The 25022-nt window shown below is 44.7% G+C and overlaps 1 protein-coding gene across 2 annotated transcripts in view; it reads right to left on the minus strand.

The window, feature by feature from the left end:
* Positions 1 to 25022, minus strand: part of APBB1IP (amyloid beta precursor protein binding family B member 1 interacting protein) — a 51311-nt gene that overhangs the window by 19035 nt on the left and 7254 nt on the right. Inside the window, exons 1-9 of one of the 2 annotated variants that reach the window (XM_077302713.1) lie at positions 22562 to 22751; positions 18340 to 18411; positions 17181 to 17268; positions 15896 to 16179; positions 15016 to 15093; positions 9937 to 10096; positions 9513 to 9634; positions 3067 to 3141; positions 1861 to 2004 (exon numbers count right to left, since the gene is read on the minus strand). In XM_077302713.1, the coding sequence (XP_077158828.1) occupies positions 1861 to 2004; positions 3067 to 3141; positions 9513 to 9634; positions 9937 to 10096; positions 15016 to 15093; positions 15896 to 16179; positions 17181 to 17268; positions 18340 to 18411 (1023 nt within the window). In that variant the 5' untranslated portion in view covers positions 22562 to 22751. Of the gene's footprint in view, positions 1 to 1860; positions 2005 to 3066; positions 3142 to 9512; positions 9635 to 9936; positions 10097 to 15015; positions 15094 to 15895; positions 16180 to 17180; positions 17269 to 18339; positions 18412 to 22561; positions 22752 to 25022 lie in introns of those variants that run through there. The other variant, XM_077302715.1, reaches the window with a different exon arrangement.

Raw genomic sequence — 25022 nt, forward strand, 5'->3', positions numbered from 1 at the left:
GGGGGAAAGAGTTTTTTCTGGGTTTTGCAAAAAGAATCCATGCAATCCACTCCTGGAAGGAGAGGTGGTGAGCAAGGAGAAGCCAAAATGGATTCGTAGGCATGGTGTGTATGTACTGAAATGCACAATTTATACAGCTGCTCTGGCAGCCCGGATGTTCATATTAGGTCGACAGTACAGCTGCAAATGCGGCCACAAACAGCTCAGTACACCTCTGCATGTGGCTGCCAGCTTTTGTGAACAGGCTGCGTGTGGTTTGGGCCTAAGACAATCACACCTAGAAACACCCAAACAACCAAAAGGCTTCCCAGGCATAGTGATAATTGGCCTGAAGGTCATGGCTGATGAATTCATTCAAAGAGATGCCCCTGTGGCCAGCTGTCATGATGGAAGCCGTGGTCCCAGTATGCAAATGACCCTTGCATCTGTAGCCATGCATCACTCTTGGATGACCACTGCTATGTTTATAATTCCAGGTAGCAGTGGGCAGGAGTGATATTCTCCAACTCCCTCTGATCAAAATGCTGGAATATTAATTTCAGTTTTAAAAAAGGCACTAGTGTGATCAAGGGCAGTGGATGGAGTTTACCATGCTGAAAAAGGGTAGGTAGACCTGGCGACCAGCAGGAGACTGGGGTGCGGCCATTAGCAATGGCGTGACAGCACTTTGGGGAAACCCCAGAAGTAATACCACACCACTCTAGCTGGAAACTGCATGGTTCTAACACAGAGTTTCTGGCAGTTCCTAGTGACATCACTAGGCAAACCCTACAGGGCCACCATAAGCTGGTTGTGACTTGACGGTAATTTCCACCACCATCTAGTGCAGGGGTAGTCAAACTGCGGCCCTCCAGATGTCAATGGACTACAATTCCCATGAGCCCCTGCCAGCATTTGCTGGCAGGGGCTCATGGGAATTGTAGTCCATAGACTTCTGGAGGGCCGCAGTTTGACTACCTCTGATCTAGTGAACTTGACAGCTTGCATGTGGGCTTGTGTCACTGTAGCTGGTCCTAACAAAGGTGTGATGTGGAGTATGGTTTGGCTTTGGAGACCTTCGACCAGCTGCTCTCTCAGCCTACTGAGAGAGCAGCTGGTTGTTTCAGTGATAAAAGAGAAGGAGAACTTCAGCAGCAGCTCTGGGGAAAGGGAAGAGTCACACACGCACACACGCTTTAAAAGACAAGTCAGCACTTGAACATTAAAGAAAACTGGAGCCAACTAGAATTTCAGCAGGTTGGACAATAGTTCCTTGGCCTCCCCAAAGCTGGCCCTCCCTCACTGCCTGCTCAAATGAAGTAGCATTTTTAGAAAATTCTGCAAAATTCTAAGCATAATTCTGTAGAATTCTCTAAAAATGTAAAGGGCTCCCCACAAACGCTGCATTGTATTATCTAAGCAAATACAAACCTTGAGCGGAAAATGCTCGGCTCAGGCTATGGGCTTTCTCACTGGCCTGCTCATAAACAATGGGAGGTTTCTTCTAATTGCATTTTTTGCCCCGCAACGTCCTGACTGCTTGCAAACTGTCAACACAGTGTCTCCGGCGGGAACCAGAGGGAAAGGAACTGTACCATTTTGCTGCAAAAGGCCAACAGCGTGTTTCATTCCTTTTCAAGTCTAGGTTTCAAATCAATGCCACGTTGTTTTTCTCTAGCTACAAAACCAGAAGTGGGGGGGGGGGGGAGCCCGAGGAGCCCAGAAACGGCCTCCTGATATTTGCACAAGTGGTGCAGTCCGAAAAAGGACACCTTCTCAGGTGCACCAGAGGCAGCTTTTAGTCGGCCACCTTGGGAGTTCTTCCCTTTCACCTTCATGAATTGCTTTACTGCTTGAAAGGATTTCTATGACATGTCTGACCTTGGTCTTTCCTTTGGGTACATAATAAATTCCAGAAGCTCGCAGAAGGAAATAACGTCTCTTCCAGGACTTCTTTCCATCTTCTTTTAAATAAAGAGCCCCTTCAAGTTCTGGCACAATGACAGATGTGCCACAGAAGCTTTCCTGTGGAGTAAGAATTGGGTTACAAAACAGGAGTACCCCCGACCAGCCACATTAAACAACACTAGCACACTGCTCATGTCTTCTCCATGACCATGCAAAAGAACATCTCGATGAGGTGATCAGATAATGAGAACTATGTTGTTGTTAGGTGCAAAGTCGTGTCTGACCCATCGCGACCCCATGGACAATGATCCTTAAGGCCATCCTGTCCCCTACCGTTCCCCGGAGTCCATTTAAGTTTGCACCTACTGCTTCAGTGACTCCATCCAGCCACCTCATTCTCTGTCGTCCCCTTCTTCTTTTGCCCTCAATCGCTCCCACCATTAGGCTCTTCTCCAGGGAGTCCTTCCTTCTCATGAGGTGGCCAAAGTACTCTATGGACAGTTCCACAAGGCAACTATACATAAAAACAGTAGTCCATGATGTCTGGAAGTGTATTTGCTATATCAGGCAACAGCCAGATGTAGCCATCCTTAACATCCAGGTCAAGGAAGATCAGTTATATTTTGGCAAGAGCGTGAGCTAAAACATCCTAGAAAAATGCTTATCTTGTGCATATTTCAGGATATGTTAACACATGGTTTTTCCTTGTGGACTCTATTTCCCTTGATTGTTTAGCCTCTTTAAGCAGACAGGGAAGTGTTTTCACAGTCTTGTGACTCTCCTAAATCTGCCCGTCCAAAGTCTTCCTGATGAGACTTCCCAGATCTTTATTGTGTCTAAAATGTGAGGCTGGAAGTTCTGTGAGTGGCACATCCAGCTTTTTGTTTTGTTTTTTCAAACGTAAGCAGGCACAAGAAGGCCTAATTCTGATTGGGGCTGAAATATAAAGGAATGGATATTGAATTCCCCCCCCCCTTCCACTTTCTCAACCTGAAACTGCCCTCTAGTTCCAAAAAACCGCCACCGCAGAACTTCTGGGTTTTGTGCAGTGACAGATGAAGAACTGAAATGCTTCTGTTGTCTGGCAAACATACATGGTGGTGAGGCCCGCATGCGTAGGGTGTGGGCCAGCCTAGGTCTCAAACGAATGCACGCCAGCTCACCCAGAACACAGCTTACCTCCAGCAAGGCTTCTTTGCTTTTCTCATTCATTTCTTTGCTTTCGTTTTTCCCTTTGTTTGCCATGTAGAAATTCTAATCGAAAATGCAAGACAAACGGGGGGGGGGGGGGGAGGGGTCATTTTAAAACAATTTATTTAGCTATTTTATTAATAGTCACATTTATTCATCGCCACTCCCGGACCCTGTCAGCTCGTGGCAATTTACAATAAATATTTAAAACCCTCATAAAATACACATCAATGCAGTATAAACAGTAAAAAAAAAATACTGGTGGCAACAAACAAGCAAGTGTTTTTTTTGCAAGTGTTTTTTTTCTTTCTCTCACTAAATCAATAAATTCATTTTTAAAAGCTCCGAATATAATGGGTTTCTTCATCTGACTTAACATTTTAAAGGAAGCTGGATGCATTCTTCCTGGTTCCGCTGGCACATATGTGGTTTCATATGACCAAATCTGACTGTTGTTTTCCACGACAAAGGGGAATCTTGCAGGTGTTCAGCAGTGTTCAGAAGTCTGGCCAAACTATGCTCTGAAAATTGTAAGCAGCTTGTGCTTGCAAGTTTTGCTTTCTGGATACATCTTGAACGCATAAAAATCGGAGTGATCCAGATATTTGCCCGATGATGAGATTGGGAAAGGGTCAATTTATGGTAGAAACAAAGGATATTCAAATCCACAAACAGATTCCTACATGTTGGCCGGATGGAAGCAGATAAAGTGCAAAGTTAGCACGAAATAACAATGTTTCCTAGCCACATGCTTTGAAAGAGGCATCACTTCTTACTGTACTCTGAACATGTTATGCCTCAGAACAGTGGTTCTCAACCTTCCTAATGCCGCGACCCTTTAATACAGTTCCTCATGTTGTGGTGACCCCCAACCATAAAACTATGCAAGGGTTCTTTCGCAGACATTAAACAAAAACTGACCAATGGGGTGAAGGTTCATTGTTCATGATTGTACATAAATGGGTTTTTTTCCGGGGTTTCTCAGTTCAGTTCTGCCTCTCGTCCCACCATGCCGATCTTGTTCTTTTCCTCCAGACAGAGGAAGCAGAAGAGTGGCAACAGTGCCACTCCCCCGCCAAGCTGCTCGCCTTGCCGCATCCCCTGTGAAAGGGTCATTCGACCCCCAAAGGGGTCCCGACCCCCAAGTTGAGAACTACTGCTTTAGAAGCATTCTACCAGGAAGGGGCCTAAGCAATATTTTATTTATGGATTTCTGGGTTGTTGTTTTTTTGTTTGGTTTTTTTTTGCAAATTATGTTTTTCCCTTGTTAGGATTTCATTGTCTTCATCAAGGTGTACATTTTTAGACTTCATTATTCAATTTGATGTTCACAACTTTCATTTTATGAAATAACTCTCCATGGCCACAAAGGAATAGCAAAATCTGGTGTGGAAATGCAAAGAGAAGGTAAAGCTGGGACTAAGCACACAGATGCAGTTTCTGTGGGTTCATACGAGGAACACACATGAGGGTATGAAGCCACCTTATACCGAATCAGACCACTGCTCATCGGAGTCAGTACTGTGTGGCTGAGACCTAGGATTAAGGTTTTCACATCATCTACAACCTGACCCTCATGGAGCTGGCTCAGTCCCACAGGGCCCGCAAGATGCAGCTCTTCTGCCTGTTGTATGGTTGAGGCCAATACATACAAAAGATCATGGGCCTCCCCCGCTGGTTTGATTACCCCCCCCATCCCTTCCTCTATAAAGAGAGGGCTCTATCAGATGGCAACTTCCAGGAAAATTAACTGAATGGTACCATGTTGCTCCCTTTTAAGCCATTTTTAAATGTATTTGTGTGATATTGATCTTTGGTTGGTTTTATTGTTTTATACTTCTTGTGAGTTGCTCCAAGATGACTGGTTCAAGAGGGGTGGCTATAAATCTAAAATAAAATGAAAATAAATCTTGAACTGACCAGTAAAGGACAGGATACGAATAAAATTATTGTTATTATCATCATCATCATCATTATTAACTGGAGATGGAGATGCTAGGGATTGAACCTGGGGCCTTCTGTATGCCAAGCAGATGTTCTACCACTAAGCCACTGGGGCCTTAAACTTGAGTTTCTCCAGTGGAGGGAAAAGGAAGGAAAATGAATACCTGTACTTCAATGATGTATTAACTACACATAAGCAAAGCGTTTAGGGCTTGATACTAACCATTTTTACTTCGGAATCCCAGTCATTACAGTAGGACTGTCCAAGAAAACTATTATGCTTTTACAACAGTCCCTGTTCATTTCACTGGGGCTTGTACAGGAAACACATGCCAAGAGACCTGAAAACCTCCTGCAAGAAGTACCAGAAGCTGTTTGCCTTTGCATGTTCGTGTATGCAAGAACAAGGACAAATCTTGTCCTATCATTGTCACTCCTGCACAAACTCAAAGCAGCTGCCAACAGCTTAAATGGGGGAAAAAATGAACTTCCTCTGCCTACAAGCAATTTACATGTGAGCATCTGGCATTTATTGAGAGGAAAAACAGACCACCCTGAGTGTATAAATGCAGCCCCACAGACTACATTTTGGTCTTGACAAGGGGATGGAGGAGGTTTCCCGTTGTCAGTGGCATATGAATTTGCCTCTCCGACTTGTGTTAAGACCGGTGTGTTTGCATTTCATTTACCGGGAGGTTACTTATTGTTTTTTACCCAATGCTCTTACAGCGATGCAACTCAAAACAGCTTGGCTTTCCCCATCTTTCAGTAAACAGCACAGTTTGCAGGATGACATTGCATGTTGCATATGGATATTAAATAGCTAGCTTTGAGTAGGCCTCTAAAGAGCGGCAGCCCCGGGTAAGGAGCCTGCATGCCTAAAAGAAGAAACCTCTCTGAGGTCAATGACTTCCAAGAGTCCAAAAGTCACAGTTAAAAGTACAAATGACTCCTTTCTGACCATGCCCTGGGGAGAAATAGTGCCTGACGGACCAGTTAATTTATGCAATAGCCGTCTGGCATTGCTTCACATTGTACGGAGTAAACGCCCCAGGAAGCCTGATTGTTTTTACGTGCAAAGGACAAATGGGTCTCTTTGTGAGGAAAGGAATCCAGGTCACTTAACAGATCAATGGAGTCAGCGCGGATTTGTAACAAGTTTTAAGAGTTTTTTTTAAAAAGGAAAATAAATATATCGGCTTGCTCTACTCCTTCTTTCAGCCGGTAAGTAGTATTAATTTGCTTCCAGAGAAGATGACCAGCTCTCCTCCGATCCATGCACTTATTGATCTCTTAGTTACCTAAAGACACAGTTCTAAAAACGGACATTCTACATTATGGGCATTATTGGATTGAACCGCTTTTATTTATGAAAGGGAGAACAGTTAGTGGCTCAGCCACTGATCAGAAGACATCTCCCTCTCTCTTCATTAGTACAATGTGGAAGGGAACAGAAATTAGGCTATCTCGAAGTCAAGTTTTTGTGTCTTTTTTTAAAATGGGGAACTATCAGCACGCATGTTTTTTGATTAATTGTAATTCAAGCCACAGTGAAATGGCTTGACTAGATACAATTATTTTCTCCTGGCCATCCTTCATTCACTGGTGCTCAGGAAGGCCATCGTGCAATGAATGAAGCAGCTGTGAAATAATTAGCTATATTTTCATTGTCGAGTGGTTGCACCTGGTGCTTCCTTATTCACTGCATAATATCCAGCTAGTTAGCTAACAGAGGGCCTGGATTCTCTGGCCCATGAAAACAAGCCCCTATTAAAATTACCAGGGGAGGGGGAGCATCATTATCTACAGCCTCCAAGACTGTAGCTGGACATAACACACAAGCAAAACTACAGTGGATTATTTGTTTTTCCTATGGCTTCCGGGAATCTAGGGTTTGCAGCCCTGTCTGCCAAGCCCTATACATATCCCAGTCCTAAAAGAAACGCCATACCTAAGTTTTATGTGCTAAAAATCACCATGGCCACATCTAGTGAGAGTCAGTGTGGTGTAGTAAAGAGCAGCGGACTTTGGAGAAGAGGGTTTGATTCCCCGTTCCTCCTCCACCTGAAGCCCCTGGGTGACATTGGGCCAGGCACAGTTCTTTCAGAACTCTCTCAGCCCCAGCTGTCTCACAAGGTGCCTGTGGTGGGGAGAGGAAGGGAAGCTACTTGTAACCTGCTTTGAGACTCCTTAGGGTATAAGAATCAACTCTTCTTCTTGTGTCCCATGAGGCAATTATTCTACTGTGGGGTGGGCCAGCTACAAGATACCTCTTTTGTCCTAACAAACACCGACCCACTGGTTGTTGCTGTCACCATAGCAGGGAATCCCCTTTTATGCTTTACAGATACACTGAGGATTAGTAAAGGTTCTCGCTCTTAATCACGGGCTTGTGACCCTCCATTTCCTTGAATCACCGCAACAAGTTCCGTGGAACATGATCCGTCAATGAGATTTTCCTGAGAGAGCAAACTATATCATCGATGGACAAATGGAGTGAAAGGCATGCTCCCATGCATCAGAGGACAAAAGCTTGCTTGTTTAAAGAGAACAAGCTTAATCCAGTTTCAAATATACTTCCATGGCTCACTTTATATACTAAGCAAATCACATCTTGCATTTTGCAATAAAACATAAATCTCCATTTATTTCAAGAGAGATTCCCAAAAGCCAGTTAGCATAACTTCTAGGTAAGAAGAAGAGTTGGTTTTTATACCCCGCTTTTCACTACCCAAAGGAATCTCAAAGCCGCTTACAATCGTCTTCCCTTCCTCTCCCCCACCCTGTGAGATAGGAGTTCTGAGAGAACTGGGACTGTCCCAAGGTCACCCAGCTGGCTGCATATAGAGGAGTGGGGAATAAAACCCAGATCTCCAGATTAGAGGCCACCCCTTTTTAACCACTATACCACCCGCTGTAAATCTGGAAGACTTGGCTTCAGTTCCTACCTCTATTATTAGCTCATTTTGATGGCATAATAAGCTGTGTTCGTTCCCCATCTTTTGCTGTGGCAACAGCAGTTTCCTTTTGCTATTCCTGCTCCTCAGGAAGGCCAGGAAGTAAAAAAGAAAGAAAAGCCTCCAGGCAAGTTGAAAGCCCAGTTAAATGTCTCCTTAGCTAGGAGGCAGGTGCACACAGGTGCCAAAGGAGCAATGGTTAGCAAGAGTTGTTAAAGCAAGCATGGGCACTGTGAAAGAGAAGGATTCCCCTCCATCTAAAAAGATTTGCATCTGCATCTAAGAATGCCACCTCTGGGTCTGCATCTAAGAATGCCACCTCTGGGTCAGGAAAAAACTGGACATTTTGGGAGAAATTAAACCAAAACTGACCAATGGCGTGAAGATCCATTGTTCACGATTGTATATAAATTGGCTTTTTTTCACTGGGCTTTCTCAGTTCAGCTCTGCCTCTTGTCCCCCCATGCCCATCTCACTCTTTTCTGCTGCTCCAGACAGATGAACGCGCGCACACACACACACACACACACACACACACAACACACCCAAGCTGTTCGCCATGCCGCAACCTCTGTGAAAGGGTCATTCGACCCCCAAAGGGGTCCTGACCCCCCGATTGAGAACCTAAACCCCGGTCCGGGGCCCGCTACCTGTCCATGGATCAGTTGGTACCGATCCGCGGCTCTTCCCCAGCTACTGCCTTGGGGCTGCCCTGCCACTCTGCCGCCAGCTCACCTTTGGTGCTCTCCAGCGGTTGCCATGGCTGGGGCTCCTCCTCGGCGTGGCACTGCGCAGTTGCTGCTGGCAGCACCCCCCAGTGGGCAGCAGGGGCACCGGTGGGAAAGCAAGTGGAGCAGGGGCTCAGGTGGCAGCGGAGACGTCCCTCGGCATCCCTTACTCCCCCCCCCGGGCCTCAGTAAAACTGTCAAGCGTTGACCGGTCCCCAGTGATAAAAAGGTTGGGGACCACTACTCTAGAGGAACTGATCTCGGTTGCATGGAGATGAGCTGCAGCTCCAGGGGATCTCCAAGTCCCACCTGGAGGCTGGCATCCCTATCTGTATCCCATCTATTTAGTCACTGTGTTTAGTGGAGCAGTTACAATTAAGAAGATACAAATGGAAAGACAACAAAGAACTTGAGAATTGCCATGAAGTTCTTCCTGGGCAAACAAGGAGCCTGCTGCCGTGGGTTAGAATCGGGGAGTAAGCGCCAAGAAAGACCAGAGATTAAAGATACTCAAGTAGTCTTGAGCGGAATGCCAAATAAAAGTATTGGATTGTCTTAATGATTTTTCAGACCCTTTCTTTCTCATTTGCCCCATTCTCTCTCTCTACCTGCATGTAATGGCCGAGGAAGTTTTGTTTCGCTGTATCTGAAGAAGTGGGCTTGCATAGAAGAACATATACCTTGAATAACACCTCGTTCATCTTAAAGGAGTCCCTGGACTCAAAATGTGTTCTAAATAACATGGCTATTGTTCCAGGAATCAAGTCACATGAAAACATAGATTTGCTGTATCGTGTCGCGTTACCTGGGGGTTTTTAAACACTGCGTATTTTTCACTTTTGTCCAGAAACAGAATCTTATTCCCAGTGTCCCGAGTCCAGTCTGATAAGATCTCGATCACATTTTCATGATCTTCAAAAAATCTTTCTAGAAAAAAACAAAAACAAAAACAGGAACACTGCTTGAGCCACATGCAGGCACGCCTCAGAGCACGCATTTTGATACACTTCTCTTTTCCTCCCATGCTGCGTTGCACACGAGTGGCGCATGCCTGCATGCATGCATGGACGTGAACACACGCACAAAGCCCTGAGCAGGCTGCCGGCGGTTCAACAAGACTAGGAGGCTGAAGCTGATGGAATCCGGAGGGAGGGCATTGAAATGCAATTCCGTCAAGTTGCCAATGCAAAACATCAGAGCTAGAGGCCCTAGGATATGAGGCAACTCACCAAGTTGTAGCTCTGTGTATATTTCATACAGGCACCAGTCCACCCGGCAGTCACAGTGGGTTTTTTCAAAGAGATTATCCAAGACGTTGCGTGCTGTTTGCCGCTCATCCACCATCAGTGACTTGGAGCTGTTATCTTTCATGTGCACCTTGACAACAAGCTGTGGGAGAGAATAATAGATCAGTCCGTTCATTTTCGCCATTGACTGAAAGGCTGCAGCGGTCAAGAATCTGTCGGGGTTGATAAGAGATCAGGACACAAGGCTGTTATTGATTCAGATGCATCAAGTACCCGTGATTGGACGGGGAAAATAATCTATCCGGGGAGCATCACCAAACCAAGACCCTGCCACCCCCTTTCTTTCTGTGTCTAAGAGCTAATTTATGCTTTGGGCTACTGTGGGGAAATGGGAACGCAACCTGTAAAGATACTGTCTGTCTACTCTCTTTCTCTGATAAATTGTGAAGCGTACGCAGAAATAGGGCTGCTGTTCCATTTTTTAAAAAAGTCCAGTTCCTTTACCCAAGGTTTGATCTGCAAATGAATGCAGGGTCCTATGCTTACTGGTGTGAATTACTTTGCCTGCTGACTACTGCAGATGAAGCAGCCATTTTACTTGCCCACTGACAATATGCTGCAGCCGTCAAACAAAAAGTGAATTCCATGGATTCTACCACCTTTTCTGTTCTTCTTCCCAACTGGATGTCTCATCCTCTCACAGAGTTGGATCCAGCCAGGAATTTCACACAATCTTGCCCAATTCCCCTCCTTACTACAATTGTGTCCCACATGGCTTTTGCTCACGAAGGTCTTATGACCACTGGTGTACACTTTTTTGGGGTTCAAAAGGTGACCCCCCTTTCTTTTTACAGCAGCTGAAAAGTTGGTTGGCTCCAACCCTTAGAGAGACTAGGGCCCATTCTGCACACAGAGGATAATGCACTTTCAATGTGCTTTGGAAGCTGGATTTTCCTGTGCAGAACAGGAAAATCTACTTCTAAAGTGCACTGAAAGTGCATTATCTATTGTGTGCAGAATAGGCCCATGTTTCAAAATCTGGCACCAACTTAGTGTTTAAAAGTGTCACATTTCAAATATGAGGATGTTTTTCCCAGCGGCTAACTTTAACATTTTGCTGAGGCAATAGTGTTAAAAAAAAAGTTGTTAGGGGTTAGATTGAATGGCTTCCTTTTATTTATTCTGTTTATAAAAGACATACCATGTTTTTCTGCTATCATGAGGGCCACACCAAGGCAGTTAACAGATTAAAAACATACATCATAAAAACAAATCTTAAACAGCAATAAAACCAAACAAAAATGCATCATGAAAACAATTAAAAAGCTAAACATTAAAAAGCCAAACATAATAACAACATTTAGAACACAGAAAGGTAGGATCACAGAAAGAGAACACAGAAAAAAACAAAGTTTTCGCCCACTGGATGGGGGAACAGTCTCCCTGGGAACTGTGTTCCAGAGTTGCAAGTAATCTTCTCATGGAAGATTCCTCACTTGGTAGAAGGTTTACATTTACTGTGCTTACCTTCACTACAAACCAATGAAACTGGTCCCCAAGCATTACTTGCTTTTGGTATTAGTGAGACAAACAGTGCCATTCTAGACAGAATTACACCCTTCTAACTCCATTCAGGACAAACCTTGAACGGTATCCAGTCAACAAGAAAGAAGACAATTGTGTTCAATTAAGAGACGGATTTCAGGATAATTACGAACAGAAATGGACAGAACGATACAAGGAACGGTCAAATCATCCCAGAACTGGGGTGGGGAGAAACATGGACCTGCTTCCGGAAAACTCTGCTACTGTTCCATTGAATCTAATTTTAAAATGTACGCAAAAACGACTTTGGCGATACAGGGAGTGCACTTCTGAAGGAAATCAGGAAGGAACAAGCTTTCATTTGGCCCTTTGACAAATAAGATGGCTTAAGAACTTAAAACGTATACTTTAATTGCCTTTCTTTAGCACTGGAGCAGAGCATTAAGAATATACGTTGGATTTCAATAATCTATATCTCTCACTAGATGTGCATCTGGAGGGCCGCAGTTTGACTACCCCTGATCTATAGCAAGCTTTTTAAAAGGGGGAAGTAATATCTAGCCGCAGTTAACAGCCTAGGAATATATTTGCAGTGTTTTTACATCTTTTGTGGTATATTAAAGCCACAACATTAACAGCAACCTTCTCTCTCTTCCCCCTCTTTGTTTGTAGATCTAAAGATAGTGTTGCAAAAACATTATTTTAAACTCACAGTTAACCCCCTACCTTATGACAGGCAGTGGGGTATGGAGCAAATGCGAGGCAAAGAACCCTTCTGTCCTCCCACCCCATCTTTAACCCTCACTTTTGGGGCTCAGTAGTGAAATGACTTGCGATGCTGCTCCTGACTCCCCCTGGGAGCGCTGGTGCAATCTAATAGTCACCTGCCTGGAAGGTTAGTGTGCATTAGTTTTGTGTCTACTGACACTGAAGAAAAGTTGAGATGTCCATTGAATGAATTAATAAAAGTATTGATTAAAAAAAAAAAAGACTGCTACAAAATCTACTTGTTAATAATGCTTCAAATTGAACACTGGTTTCTGCAAGCCGTAGAGCAGTGGTCCTCAACCCCCGGGCCGTGGCCCGGTGCCGAACCGCGGCTGCCTCTTCCCGCCCCCCAGCAGCGAGAAGCTCGTCCGGCTGCGAGCAAATCGGCCACCGAAGCCGCCAATTAGCTTACGGCCCAGCAAGCTTCTTGCTTCGGGAGGGGGGGGAAGAGAAGCTTGCTGGGCCACAAGCTAATCAGCCGCTTCGGTGGCCGATTTGCTGGCGGCCTGGAGGGGCGGGGAGAGGGAGCCGCGGGGCGGGGAGAAGTCCGCCTAGAGGGGCGGGGAGAAGTCCGCGCATGCTGCCGCACGTGCGCAGTGCCCTGGGCCGCCCTCTCCCCTTACAGCGCAGTAGCGGGCCGCGGCAGCCAGAAGGTTGCCGACCGCTGCTGTAGAGGACTTAACTATTTTAGTTTTTCAATAGGAAATTCTCGAGGTTGGAAATATATTAAAGGCAACCTACGAGGATTCGTGGGGAACATCTCATTTTCCCTGCAACTCTTCTTGTCACCATTTCTTCTCCTTGCTTCCATTTCTTCACGCCTATCTTTATCTGTCTGTCTGGCTTTCCCTCCTTCTTTCCCGCTAGTACCCTCTCTCCCTTTTTTCTCTCCCACCCACCTCACTTTTTATATTCTACCCTCTTTTTTACTGATCGATGTAACTTGTGTTTTCATAACTAATCTATCTGGTAACATAATGGGAAAAAGCCATCCACATGGAAATCGGAAGTGGGTTTGCCTCCTACCTTTAGAAGGATGCAGAAGACAGCTCTTCCCCCTTTTTAAATGCTCATTCTGATGCAGTACATTGATAAATTGATTGGGTGGATGGTTGAACTCAGAACTTCCCTTGCCTTAACCCTTCCTGCCTTCTATTCTCCTCCCCCTTAAGCTGTAGTTCCAGTTCATTTGTCCATGGGAGAAGTGCAGACAATGAGTCAAGGGACATCTCATTTGCTCTCAAGGTCAGGGCTGTTCTCAGAGAAGTCTGAGCAAAATGAAATGGCCTTGTACCGAACAAATACATTTTGTGCAAGGTCCTTTGATTAACTCCGTCAGCACACAGGAGTTCAACAATTAAAACCTTTGACTTAATCTTTCGAAAGGTCATCAAGAATATAGCTATTTCCATACAAGGTGGATGTATGCGCTTGGGTTTTTAATTATCATAGGCATGTGCAGTGTAATTATCCTCAAAAGTAGAGGGGGAAAAATGGCCTAAAATATGATTTATGGAGTTTGCCCTCAGAAAGAACAATGAAAAAATTGATGGACCCCCCTCTTTGTGGGGGGTGAGTGATGGGAGAGGAGGGGCTTCTGCTCCCTGCAGCTATTTCCCAAACCTGCAATTCATGCTAACACAGCAGGGAGTTGTTTACGTAACTGGAGCAGCAAGGTCTCCGTAACATTCAGAGTTCTGTAATTAACTCCTTGATGGGGGCCATTTCAACTTTTGGAGAGGCAGGAGCCGCTCCTTATCCCTGCCGCTCCTTATCCCTACCGTCACCTCACAGATCCAAGCCAAAACGGGCTCCCGTTGATCTTTAAAGTGTAATTCCCTTAAATTGCTGTTTGACTGAAAGAAACATGAATTTCATCAGGGAAGCCCACACACATCTCGCCAAAAAAGGCAACTTCAAATTTGACCCTGAATTAGAAGAGTTGAACGATAATCAGAGCGTTTCACTTGAACAAATGGCCGAAGAATTGCCACCTATATAATATAACAAATTAAATATTTATCATATAGTGTGCACATATGTAATATTAAAAACTTTAGGTATCTGAATATACAGAATACTCATTCAGAGAGTAATATATATTTTTCACATGAGATTTTTTAAAAGGGAAAAAACCCTCTATTATAGTTGAAATTGATATTAGAATACTAAAATTTGAAGTATTATAGTTGAAATTGATATTATAATACTAAAATTTGAAATTTTTACTAACATTTTAAATGTTTAACCTTTTATAAGAATTTTCCCTCTCCCCCCCCCCTGTATAATGTATTTTTGACCACTGAAGAAGCCTATATAGGCTGAAATGCGTGTGGTTTCATGTGATTCATAGGACATGCTCATCCTCTAGGAATGCTTGTAAATTATACAATCTGATATTTCAACACCTAATGCTTTTAATTCTACACATGTACACGCTATATAATACTTATTTAAGTTTTTGTTTAATAATTTGTTGTAGCTGAACCCTTTCGACAAAACTGGAATATTCAGGGTTGAATTTGTTTCCCCATTTTTATTGTTTGTGATGCATTACCACCACCTTATGCAGCTACAATAGCCTGATTTAGTCATCAGATTCTTTTCCCAAGGTATTTGTTATTTCAACATGCTGTTGCACTGTTTGTGATCCTTTCTTTAAAAAAAAGAGAGTTCAATATCAGCTGTTAGAAAATGACTGTATTTAACGTTTAAAGTACTGAAATCCAACATTTCACAAAATTATACCTTTTTAACCTTGGCTTCCTTCAGTTTTTCTAACGCAAGTCTAATCTTGTCTGCTTTTGCTTGTGCTTCTTGTTCTTCCTACAATAAAGAATAACATTTAAAATCCTTTACTAAAAATGAAGCTCTGAAAGAAGAAGACCCTTGAGACAGACCGTAAATGGTCAATTTGGTAACGTGGTTGGAGAACGCTGAGTGACAGGGGATTCAAATGGAACTCTTCAATTGAGAGAGTCAGGAGAAGTGGCAATTGAGAGCTAACAGTTAAGAACTGACAGTCGACTGGGAAGGAGAGCTAAGGGAGCGAGAGGATCAAGAAGCATCCCCATTCAAGCCAGAGGGAAATAACTCTTAGAAAAGTGGGGTGATCCCCATCCACCCCTAAAAAATAGGGGGTGATCCTTAGTCTGTGGATAAGAAAGGAAACTGGAACTGGTTTGAATGACACCGCCTTCATCAACTTAAGTGTCTGTGAGACAAGGAAGCTTATGTATTTAAGCAGAGACTGTCAAGAAATCTCTGTCCTCAAGTTTTAAGGGTCTGTATAAATAACAGAAACAGTTACTTGCAAAAGGACAAGGCGATGCAGCACCAAGCAGGAATTGAGTAGCATTGCTTTTCTCTCTTCCATCTGATACTTGTATCCGCAGAGAAGGGAGAAAGGAAATTTTTACCTTATTTCACTCCTCAGAGGAGCATTGGGACAAATGGTAGCATTCTGGAGAAAGCAGGAAAAGATCTCCTCTATCAATTTCATCTATTGAACTCTTCCACCGTACCCAACCCAAGCTGTTTTGTTATGGAACCAATATCCTCAGAACTATCCATACCAAGAGCTTTGGGAGAAGTTTGATTAAAATTAGTTTCTTCTGAGGTGTCTCACCCGTGTGAGTGCTTGAGTAGGAAGTGGTGGCTGTCGTGGCGGTAATGGATGGTCAACAGTTAGGTCTCCCGGGGGAGGTGGCAAGTCATTCTCAACAGCGGCACACAACTCAGAGTTGTAAGTGGCAGATGCATGTACTGCAGGCTGAGTCCCAGCCGCATGCTGATAGTGAGATGCCTCCTTCAGTTCTTGGGAAGTGGTCTTCTTTTCCACTTCACTGATGTCTGCTACAAGATCAGCCATCAAAGCATCCAAATCAGTATCCTCCAGTGTATTTAAGGATTCTGCGGAGAAATATTTCAGATCCATGAGAGATTATTTCAGAGTCTGAGGGCCTTAGGAAGTCTTCCACAGACTTTCCTCAAGTTTTCTGCTTGGAAGAATTGGTTTCTAAGCCAAGAAGACAGGTATCAAAGATAACCATTTTGAGCACTACCATTTTGAGCACTACTAGACAATATTTTATTGTAAAAATGTACCTATGCCAGAGCAGATCATGATCTACACAGAACAAAAATAAAATATTATAATAATTGATTTATTATTTTATTTCCTTGAATTTCTATATCGCTCTCAGGGTGGTTTATATAAAACATCATAATCATAGTAACGGTAATCATAACAGTAGTTCCAAAATTAAACAGAATATTATAACAGATTTACATTTTAATGACGATTTTTAACATGAACCCCTAGGGAGGTCAGTTTGGTTGAGATCATGGTGAGGGGTGTCGGGGGGGGGGGACCAGCAGCTGTTGTTGGGTTGGTCAGCCTCAACCAAATGTCTGGTGGAGGAGCTCCCTTTTACAGGCCCTACAGAATTGTGGAGGTTCAGGAAGGGCCTTGATCTCTTCAGGAAGCTCATTCCACTAGGTGGGGGCCAGGACAGAGAAGGCTCTGGCCCTGGTTGAAGTCCGGCATGCTTCTTTGGGGCCAGGGATCACCAGCCAGTTGGCGGTGGCAGAACATAGGGCTCTTTGGGGGGTATAGGCAGAGAGATGGTCTCTCAGGTACACTGGCCAACTGCATATGGCCTTGAAAGTGATTACCAAAACCTTAAGCCTGATCCAAAATTCAATTGGAGCCAGCAGAGTTGTTGAAGTGCAGGCTGAATGTGGGCTCTCCATGGTGTATTTGCGAGGATCCTGGCCGCAGCATTCTGGACCAGTTGCAGTTGGGTACTATATTCAATGGTAACTTCTGCGGCCGTGTTTGAGAAGTCATTCCTTTCAAGAGAAGGCCTAAATATTTATTGGCTATAGTAACACAAGTTGCTAGCACTTACCATTTAAATCCTTAAAACCAACTGCAAAATTAAATTCATTGTTGGGTGTTTCGGCAGACAGTGGTGGGCCAATTTCGACTTCCAAACTCTGAGAAAAGTGGGGGGAAAAGAACATTTCAGTCTGTATTCAGAGGTCACAATAAACGGCAGCCTATTCAATCCACAGTGCATTGTAAAAACCATGCTGGAAAATTAATTACGTACAATTCAGATTTTTTAAAAACTCTGCTATGAAAGGCCTGGCTAAAGCAGAATACATTGGACCATGAATTTAAAGAGAGGAACAACAGTGTGTGAGCAAAAACAAAAAGTTCCTTATGAAAGCTGGTATCTAGGAAACGGTAATGACTGGGGAAGGCACTGGCAAACCACCCCGTATTGAGTCTGCCAAGAAAACGCTAGAGGGCGTCACCCCAAGGGTCAGACATGACTCGGTGCTTGCACAGGGGATACCTTTACCTTTTACCTTTATCTAGGAAACTGAGGCAATGGATAACATGAGACTATGGATCTGAACACTCAGTTTACTCTTCCTCTATAACCACTCAAGCTGCGCTTTGTATAACCCATGATAGTATAGAGTGGGTGCAACAGAGCGGTTAAGGGGCCCTGGTATGAATTCTGAAATCTTCAGTTTGAATCTTGCTTTTTCCAAGTTTGAATCTTGCTTTTTCCTAGGTGGCCATATATTATTCAAGGAGATAATAATCCTGACTTTCTCAACAAGAATCTTGTAAGGATTACAACATTGTGCGTACAAATGAGCATCCTCAAAGCAACACACAAAAGCTAAAAATACCAATGGAGCTGCAATTTCTCAAGCTTCTTCTAGTGAGTGCTGTGTGAAGAGAAACCATAAGAAGACAAATGAAGCCAGGTCACCTCAGAATACGGAGAAAGCTAACAGGCAACCAAGGGAAGAGCACATGCAAAGGAGAGCTGCTCTGGATAAATCATATATTGGCACAGAAAGAACAAACCACAACCCGCCTCCTGGTCCTTAGTGTTCCCTTCTCCACCAGGAATTAGCTCAGGTCAGTGCTGCCTCTGAGTCTGCTTGGCATCTGGAGAACCATAACGACGAAGAACTGAAGAAGAAGCAGGAAGCAAGAAACCTCCTTTACCTGTTCTAGTAAGTCATAAAGAAAGCAAACCGCACCTGTGTCAGCAAGTCCATTTCCCCCAATAAGTTGCTGAACATTTGGTCTATGTCCTCGCATGCTTGATCCATCTGAAAAACAGAAGAGAAGAATATCACAAACTTGTTTGCAATAGGAACACAGGAACTCTCCAGTTAGATTCTTCTAACTGCCTCTGCCTTTCTCCCATCTGGTACAGAAAAAGAAATTGCCTCTCACTTAGAGAGGGGAGTGGTCTCCTCTAGAGTGATCTGTGATCACCTGCATTGGGCCCTTGAAGGAAAGAGCCTCAGATTCAGATCAGAGTATGCATTGCCATGATTATGGAGGGGAAAAATGGCACAAGGGAACAAACTTCCTACATACAAAAATTAATCAGCAACAAAATCAGCAACTAGAACCAGGTACAAGGCAAACAGTTAAGGTCATTCAGTTTGCTGTTCCATGGAAAAAGCTGGTCACTTCCTGCTGTACAGATAATCACTATGCAATGTTATGAGATCAATACTGATAGCATCGTGGATAAGGCCTAGATCCAGAGAAGTCATTTTTGAATGGTTCTACCCATTCCTTCCAGACAAGTACTGATACTTGAAGAGGAAACCTCAACAGGGACACCAGCCAGTTTATATTGACCTAAGCAAGCTGGTCTCCCACTGTCTTGCTTTAGAGCAGAGGTAGTCAACCTGCGGCCCTCCAGATGTCCATGGACTACAGTTCCCATAAGCTGGCAGGGTCTCATGGGAATTGTAGTCCATGGACATCTGGAGTTTTTATACCCACCTAATATTTAGTATGAATTAAAAGTTACAGAGCAAGAAAAATAAACTCAACTTGGACTCCTATGCATACTTTCACAGAGGTCGTCCCACTGCAATCAACCGGGTTTTGGGATTGGGTTGCCAGAGTAATTCTAGGTGGCAAGAAAAACACATCTACTTCTTCGTAAATAATTGCTGCTATCTATTCAATGATCTGTAACCACGGATTCCTATTCCTTGCCAACAGCTTTCTGTCACACTGGGGACCCTGCTGCAAAAAATTAACCAGTCTCCAGATTGATAGAGAGGAGAAACAACCATCAGCAATGAGTTGTAAGCCATTCCCCACATGCTAAGAAAATCTGAAGGCATGTCAGTATTGCAGCACACCTTACAAGCCTCCAATCAGGGCCGGATTTACATGAAAAGAGGCCCTAAAGCCAGGGGTAGTCAAACTGCGGCCCTCCAGATGTCCATGGACTACAATTCCCAGGAGCCCCCTGCCAGCGAATGCTGGCAGGGGGCTCCTGGGAATTGTAGTCCATGGACATCTGGAGGGCCGCAGTTTGACTACCCCTGCCCTAAGCTATTCCACTTACGTGGCCCTTTCACCTCCCATTTTTAAGTTTATAAATTACATGAGAGATAATAAAATACATCATTACTGTGATATATATCAATATGTTAAATGAAACATGTTGTGATTGGTACTAACCTTTATAAAAAATGTGGAACATAGGCCCCTCTTGATCTCGAGGCCCTAGGCCGAAGCCTAGTTAGCCTGCAGGAAAATCTGGCCCTGCCTCCAATTACCATACATGATTGGCAGCAAAGCAGTCAGCTGCTGGCAAACTCAACCGACCAGTGATCTGAACAGATATGGTATTCGCTATTGGGACAAACACTCAGCAAGACACACACCTGCCTGCCCACCCGCAGGCTTAGCCACGCTGTTCAAGACGGTGAATATTCAGAAGACAGGGAGAGCAGGTTATCCGTCAGGCAAAACCATCCGAAGAGATCGGGGAAGCGAGAACAATGTAAACAAAGTTTTGTACCAATGGCGCTAAAGTGACATCGTAGCCCCAGGCCTTGATGGCACAGCGGGATGGCACAGCCAGATGCCATGTTTCATTAATACCTTCTCAGTACCAGGAAGAAAAAACCTATGCATGTGGAAACATTTGATGAGCATTCAGAAATTAAGTCACTGGCAAATGGCTGTCCTCCGCTTTCCTCTACACGTGCCAAAAAGCATCTTGTAAGCAGAGCTATGCTCCAGGGGGAGCGTCTTTTGCTGCATCAGCAGCAAAGGTTAGGATCAGATCCTGGCAGCCAGCTAATAGGATATATTCTCTTTGCACAGCCACCCTAACTACGAGCGGTACAACGGCAAAACTGCACACTGAATTCTGCCATGAAATGCTGCCCTTTACCATTTGCTCTCTCAACTGGATGCTAGTGGCTTCTCTTTGGTGTGGAATTACCCATACTTTGTTTACCTGCAGTCGAATAAGTGTCCTGGGACCCATACAACCTCCCCTGCCTGAAGTCACAAGAACACATTACAGGCGTCCTTTGCTGGAAATGCTGGAGGTGCTGGTCATGTCCCTTTGTCGGCCCCGAAGCCTTCCGGGCATGGCCGGCTCCCAGACGGCTACAGGGCTTTGGGGCCAGCAAAGGGACAGGGCCACTGAGTCTGCAACACAGATGTCCCCTTGCCGGGGACGAAGCGTCCCCCCCACACTGCCTCCACCAGGCTGCCCCGGCCGGCCGCCTACCTGTCGTCATGCCGGGCAGCGTGGTAATGGTGACGTGGGGGAAAGACGGCCAACGTTGGGGGGTGGGCAGGTCGGGACGGGGCCAATCGGCACCCTTCCCCATCCCGGCTTGGGCCCACCCCAAGGGCCCTTACTGTTTTATTTATACCGCTCCCACGGAACGGTTAAAGATTGTTATTGGTTTTTTTAATTAGAATGTTTTATCTGTTTTATTGTATGGGGTTTTATCATACATGTAAACCACCACGAGCCAGTACTCCTGGGAGTGGTGGTATATAAATACAATAAATAAATAAAAATAATGTTTGTGTGTATGTGTGATCTATTACACTATAGCAAGCTAGCAAGTGGCTAATCCAGCCAAGATTAATAACTAGTTAGACAGGGCTAAACATGTTATGTCAGAGGCCCTCAACTGGAACTCCTGTATGGAATTTGGCCCTTAGAAGCAGCCAGCCACTGAGGAATGATTGGACCTTGACATGGGGGTGGGTGAGTTAATGTTCTCTATGAGCTCATTTCCCAAGTGGAATTAACTAAAGGGGGGTGGTGTCATTTTGTATCATTTTTAGAAGACTATATATGGCCATGTCATCCTATTCCCCCCTCCCCAAATGGCCAATGATGGCCTGGAGGGGTTGGGAAGGGAAATGATCCCATGGTATCCATTCTGCAGCTTTCCCCCAGTAGGAAGAAGAAGAGCTGGAAACTTTTTGTACCCCACTTTTTACCACTCAAAGGCAGCCCACTTTTTAACTACCCAGAACTGGGTCTCACCAGTAAGCGCAGAAGAGTCATATTATTCATGGAGGACTCTCAGTACATCGGCTAGCTGTATGCAGGAATCAGATTACCTTGTGATTTCTGTAGATTATGACCAAAATTCACACTCTGTACAAGGCGTCTTGCCTTCTGTGGAAATTTGATCCTGGTAATTATATACTACATATAAGCTTACGCATGTCTAGTGAAGCCTTTCTATGCACTTCTAACGAAGCAGGCTCCAGTCCACAAAAGCTTTTTCAAAGTGCCACCAGGTGTATATTTAATATTTTTAGAATATTGATACCCTGCCTTTCTTTTGAGGCTCAAGGCAGCTTGCAATCTCAAATTTAAAAACATACAAAGTACAATAAAACCACAAGTTCACTCCCCTATTAAAGGACCCGTAGATCCTTGTAGCCCCTCCTAAAACTTCTAGATACAGAACCTTCCTCACTTCCTCAGGAGACTATTTTTAAAAAGCACAGGCTCTGGTAGATGTCAAGCAGGATACCTTAAGTGAGGACCAGCCTCTAGGTGGCAACTTGAGGACCCTAAGTTGACCCTTGGGGTCATTTAGGCAGAGGCTGTCCTTGAGTTTTGCTGCAACCGAATAACATGGCTACCCTTCTGCCTGCATTTACCTGCTTTCGTTATTGTAATTTTCAGGGGACCTGAAGATCTGTTTAGGTAAGAAAGGATTGCTCACGTTAGTGAAGAGGCCATGTTGTACCTTCCTTCTGCAAGTCCATTGGCCGTTTCTGCCGTAACTATTCTGTAGAAATTTGTTAGTCCATTAGCACCCCCCACAAAACCATCCGTGAACTACTTCTTTAAAAATGAGGACCAAACAGATATTTACCGGTTGCGACAATCTGATTGGTCTTCTGCGGCTTTCCCCTACCCTACATTTTAAGAGGCTTCAAATTTTAGTTTACCTCTAGGCTGCTTAATCCAGTCCAAACGGATGCAGATCTCCTTCTCAGGACTGAAGCGCTGTGCCCTCTATTGAGCTCGTGAACCAAAGCTGACCCAGGATTCTCCGTCCAAAACGTTTATCTTCTTGTTAACAGTAGGAGCTGGCATAATGGTTGCCTAATCAGTACGAAAATGAAACATCCTTCTCCCATTGGTAAACCGGATCCTCCCACCTCCCTCCGGTGTTTTTCTGGATCAGCAGTTAGTTAAGCGTTCTCATCAGTTCTCCCTGCAGGAAGCTTCCTCAAGGGTGCAGCCAGACAGTGAAGTGATAAGTCATCTATCATTGAATGCAGCCTTTACTCTCTGAAATGTGCCAAAAGGGAAGCAGGGTGGGAGAAGAAGAGGCGAAAGTAATGGCCCGTATCTTACCACTCCTGCCAGGAGAAGAGCCACGGGAATTGGAGGAAGGCTCTTTGGGCTGGAGGAAGACTTCAGACTTTGCTGGCCAACGTAGAGCTGTAGTGGAACCCTGTTATGTAACTATTTTTGGAAAGGTACATGTGTGTACAGGGAGTTTAAAACAACGTACATCCTCATCCCGGAAAAGAATTCAGTTTCACATGCCAAGGCTCATTCTGCACACGTTAAATCAGCAGTCCCCAACCTTTTTCCAGTTGAGGAGCGCCTCCGGGGGTGGGGGAGAGCTGCCGGCCCAGACGCCGCACGTGCATGTTTTCGCCAACAGGTGGTGCTAACGTGCATGCGCAGAGTAGCCGCGCATGCGTGTTTGTGTCTGCTGGCGTGCCGGAGGCCGCGCCTGCCTCTTCCCCCTCCCTCTCACAGCAAGAAGCTAGCTGGGCCGCGAGCGGAGGGGCCACTTTAGGCCACGCCTGCCTCTTCCCCCCCCCCTCTCACAGCAAGAAGCTAGCCAGGCCTGGTGAGCTTCTCACTGCGGCTGCTGGTGGCCTGGTACTGAGGCCTTCACAGTGGCTGGAGATTACTTCCATTAGACATGGAGCCATCCGTGCCCTGAACATAAGTTGCCCCAAGTGGTCCAGCTAGGGCAGGTTCATGCAGTTAATGTTGACTGCCAACATTTCTCTGCATGTTCACTTTTGGGCATATCTCTGCATCTATGAATACAAAATACTGGATGAGGCTGAGTCCACCTTGTGGTTTTCACCAGTATATTCGGAACTGCCAAGAAATTCCCTTAAACATATATCTGAATTTCAAGCAAACAAAATCAACATGGTTTTAATAAGTTAAGCGAGATGAGGCTCTTCAGAACGGTCCATTGGTTTCTACTGAAGGAACATGAATTATGCTCACCGGAATTAGATATTAATACCAGGCACAACATCTTGCAAATTCTGTAGCTCCTGTTGCTGGAGAAAACATACTAGTTAGTTATAGCCTCAAGAAATATTAGGTGTGTATAAGGGGGGGGCTGGATGTGTGTTTTATACAAAAAAATCCTAGCCAGAGAATCCCCAGTCGTTTAAAATCTGTTTTCAATTAAACCCTTCCCCACAATCTCATCATTTCATAGTACAATCCATCAACCTCCGAATACGTGAACACCCTGCTATATTCTGAAGGGAGGCACCTATATTTCACTAAGAACTACATTGCTCTCAGTAGTAAATGCATGTCATTCTTATTAAACTGTAATGGCACGTGGTTTATGACTGGAATTTATCTCCTGAATGTTTGTTTCAATTGAACTGTGAAATACTATTAGCTGACACGCCTGCTGACAGATTCCAGACGGATACACCTGACACTGCCTCATCCTGAGCCAGACCACTGGTCGGTCAAGGTTAGAGTTATCCACTGGAGGTGGGACGGGGGGGAAAGAAGAAGTAGAAGAAGAAGAGTTGGTTCTTATATGTCACTTTTCTCTACCAGAAGGAGTCTCAAAGTGGATTACAATCAGCTTCCCTTTCCTCTCCCCACAACAGAAACCCTGTGAGGTGGGTGAGGCTGAGAGAGCCCTGAGATTACTGCTCTGTCAGAACAGACGAAGAAGAGTTGGTTCTTATATGCTGCTTTTCTCTTCCCAAAGGAGTCTCAAAGCGTCTTACATTTGCCTTCCCTTTCCTCTCCCCACAACAATTATTAAATATTCACGGCGGGGGTGAGGTGTTAGTGCTCTTCTTTGCTACTCCTTCAGTACCACCCTACAACTCTTCTCCACAATGGACCACATGGGGTCCCTCTTCACATCCCTGCTTCAGCATCTTCTCCCCTTCATTATGTTATCCCCATACATTTTCAAGGTGCTGCTGAGCAGATACTTTGAGTATTAACATTTGGGCTTGCAAAGGAGTTCAGATAGGTCTTATTTTTACATTCCCCCTTCCATCTTAAGTTGGGCAACCAGAAGACAGAGCAATATATCATCCCAATGGTGGACCTTGAGTCTGTGTGGGGGGGGGCACCACCATTACCAGCACAAATCACAAAATAAAAAGG

Source organism: Paroedura picta, chromosome 11 (genome assembly GCF_049243985.1).
Source record: "Paroedura picta isolate Pp20150507F chromosome 11, Ppicta_v3.0, whole genome shotgun sequence".
Taxonomy (NCBI): domain Eukaryota; kingdom Metazoa; phylum Chordata; class Lepidosauria; order Squamata; family Gekkonidae; genus Paroedura; species Paroedura picta.